The sequence below is a fragment of the Notolabrus celidotus genome, chromosome 16 (genome assembly GCF_009762535.1).
Source record: "Notolabrus celidotus isolate fNotCel1 chromosome 16, fNotCel1.pri, whole genome shotgun sequence".
NCBI lineage: Eukaryota > Metazoa > Chordata > Actinopteri > Labriformes > Labridae > Notolabrus > Notolabrus celidotus.
Genome location: NC_048287.1, coordinates 30,656,648 through 30,659,971, shown reverse-complemented (window position 1 = coordinate 30,659,971; position 3,324 = coordinate 30,656,648). Strand labels below are relative to the sequence as shown.

Sequence of the window (3,324 nt, the reverse complement as noted above, 5' to 3'; positions counted from 1 at the left end):
TATTTTCTGTGTGGATGTTACCTTGTCCAGGATTCTCTCATTAAAGAGTTCTCAAAGGGACTTCCTGGTTGAGTTAAAGTTATAATATATCATATTGTACCGTATCATTTGAGGCAACTTATCAGGTATTATATCATATCATATTGGGTGTCAGGTAATGCTGGTAAGACGTGGCATTGCTCCAGTGAACTCATCAAAATCCTGTTGGAAGGAATCCCATTCAAAATGAGCGTCTCCCTCCGTGCTCCCTCTTCAGTTAAAACAACATGTAGTCCAAGTAAACTCCAAGGTAAGTTAACCCAAATACCTTGTAACCCCACTTATATTTTCATGAGGACCTTTAGCTCTCCCAGTTGTTTGAAAATCAGGGAGTGACTTCATGCATGGCAAGTGGAAACAGAGCTCCCTGAGCATAAATGGGTGAAGAAAGGAGCCCAAAGTGTTTTGCATTTTCTGTCAAGAGCCCTGCGCACTCTCACCCTTTTTGATAAAGCTTATAGTTGGAGCTGGCTCAGGCTTTGACCAGCTCTTTGTTATGCTGCTATAGGCTTAGACTGCTGGGGGAACTGGCACACTGACACACAGGGATCCTTCCTGTCCCATTAAAGTTACTAACCATAGACCTTTCTGGAGTCCCTGAGCTCCCTTGTCTCGTAGGTTTGTTCTTCTCATATCAAAAACTTGTCAAACATTGCTTTTGCAAAACTGGGACCACTTTCCAACCATAGTAAAGTAAGCTGCGAGCTACAACCTGATTTTTATTAGTACTTGCTGTCCTGCAAACTGGGTACTTCATGGTGAACTCTTTACACAGCAGGCTGTGACTTGCTGCAGGGGGACTGTCAACAAAGTGCCTGATGAAAAAAAACAACAAAAATAATAAATAGTTTCAGCAGTATAGTTTCATATTCCAAGCAGTCAGGATGTGCTTTACCTGCTATAATGGAGCTGGATTTAAGACAGATATGATAAAATAGCAATTTATATTTAGCCTATAAATGAATGAGCACACTTTCTTCCAAATGTCCATTATATTCAAAATGAAAAGTCTCTCACAAATCTAACATTTTGTATTGATATAAATAACAGTAGTTGGTTGTGTTAATAAAGACAGAGAAACACAAACATATGTGCTGGTGTCCCAGTTTAAAAATAGAACTAGACAGTCATGAAATTTGGATTTCCCTTCTACAAGAAAACATCTTCAGATAAAACTCTAAAAAAGTCAGTTTTGAACCTCAGCTCTCTCCACAGGTCCTCTGTGGCACGAGCACAACAGCTCGGGGGCGCGCCTTTTGTGAACGCGCGCTTCCTTTTCGGACGGGGGCGGGACCAGGGGAAACGCATCTCCACGAGGAAACAGAGCTCGATACAACACCTGTACACCTGTCTCACCTCACAGAGGGAAAGAAAAACCATCAAAATATACATTTGTAGCACTTCAGCCCTGAACTTATTTTTCAGAACAGCATGAAGGTTTTATTTGTGTTGCTCCTGTTCTGTCCTGCTGCATCTACAGGTGAGAGCACAATGGTATTCTTTCTGACACTTCCTGTTCCTTGTTTTTGTTTGTTTTATTTTTGCCGTCACTTTGAGGATAACCTGCACTCCATTAAATAATACTGAAAATGTTGTGTTTCTGGGACTACAGTCAAACCATAAGCTGCAATCCACCCAACTTTGGTAGAAGTAAAACAGCAGTGAAGCGACCTTAGAGTGAGAGAAACTATGTAATGAAAGAATGATCATACAGAAAGTGTAATCCAACATAATAAGCCCAGTTCAAACAGTGTAACGCAAAGGGGGACTGCGGTCAAGTGAGCCGTCTTTTGCAAAACCCAGAGGGGTAGACTACGAAGTGAGTTCATTATATCCCAGATATCTTCTCCTGATCCGGCTTCACTGAACCTGACAAAGGAGATCAGGCTAATCTATCACACGAAGCTGGTTATCAACATGATGAGTCAATCCAGAATTACCCTGAGCGCGTTCACATGAACGGGGCGGAGAAGGCAACATGTGACCAATCACAGACACGGACAGTCTGCCGCCAGCACATCCACATATTCTTCAAACACTGCACTGATATTAGAAAAAATTAAGAAGTTAAATTTATAATCCAGATTAACTTCAACACAGCTGAGTTTGAAACATGAAGGAAGAACTGAGGGATTAGAGAACAACTGTTTGAATGCGCAAATGACGTCTTAATTTCTCATCATTAGATATATCTGACTATAATAACTCTGTTTATTAACCATTAGATATATCTGACTATAATAACTCTGTTTATTCATCATTAGATATATCTGACTATAATAACTCTGTTTATTCATCATTAGATATATCTGACTATAATAACTCTGTTTATTAACCATTAGATATATATGACTATAATAACTCTGTTTATTAACCATTAGATATATCTGACTATAATAACTCTGTTTATTCATCATTAGATATATCTGACTATAATAACTCTGTTTATTCATCATTAGATATATCTGACTATAATAACTCTGTTTATTAACCATTAGATATATCTGACTATAATAACTCTGTTTATTAACCATTAGATATATCTGACTATAATAACTCTGTTTATTAACCATTAGATATATCTGACTATAATAACTCTGTTTATTCATCATTAGATATATCTGACTATAATAACTCTGTTTATTAACCATTAGATATATCTGACTATAATAACTCTGTTTATTCATCATTAGATATATCTGACTATAATAACTGTTTAATAATCATTAGATATATCTGACTATAATGACTGTTTATTAATCATTAGATATATCTGACTATAATAACTGTTTATTCATCATTAGATATATCTGACTATAATAACTGTTTAATAATCATTAGATATATCTGACTATAATGACTGTTTATTAATCATTAGATATATATGACTATAATAACTCTGTTTATTAATCATTAGATATATCTGACTATAATAACTCTGTTTATTAATCATTAGATATATATGACTATAATAACTCTGTTTATTAACCATTAGATATATCGGACTATAATAACTCTGTTTATTGATCATTAGATATATCTGACTATAATAACTCTGTTTATTGATCATTAGATATATCTGACTATAATAACTCTGTTTATTCATCATTAGATATATCTGACTATAATGACTGTGTTTATTCCCTGACAGTGATCTCTCTCTCTGATTTAATCTTGTCTCGTGTGTGACAGTTTTAGATGTAATATTTCAGCTGCAGTCCTGACGGTATCATGATTTAAAGTGATAAGCACGCTCAGTTTTATATTTAATACAGGTTAGGAGTT

At 35.6% G+C, this 3,324-nt stretch overlaps 2 protein-coding genes across 5 annotated transcripts in view; one reads left to right on the top strand and one right to left on the bottom strand.

Moving 5' to 3' along the window:
- Positions 1-3,324, bottom strand: part of LOC117827673 (major histocompatibility complex class I-related gene protein-like) — a 74,801-nt gene that overhangs the window by 34,688 nt on the left and 36,789 nt on the right. The window lies entirely within an intron of this gene.
- The window catches only part of LOC117827675 (major histocompatibility complex class I-related gene protein-like), a 32,204-nt gene that overhangs the window by 24,431 nt on the left and 4,449 nt on the right, over positions 1-3,324 (top strand). For 3 of the 4 annotated variants that reach the window (XM_034704329.1, XM_034704326.1, XM_034704330.1), the window contains exon 1: positions 1,343-1,519. The exons of the other annotated variant lie outside the window; for it this stretch is intronic. In XM_034704329.1, the coding sequence (XP_034560220.1) occupies positions 1,471-1,519 (49 nt within the window). In that variant the 5' untranslated portion in view covers positions 1,343-1,470. Of the gene's footprint in view, positions 1-1,342; positions 1,520-3,324 lie in introns of those variants that run through there. 4 annotated transcript variants of the gene reach the window in all.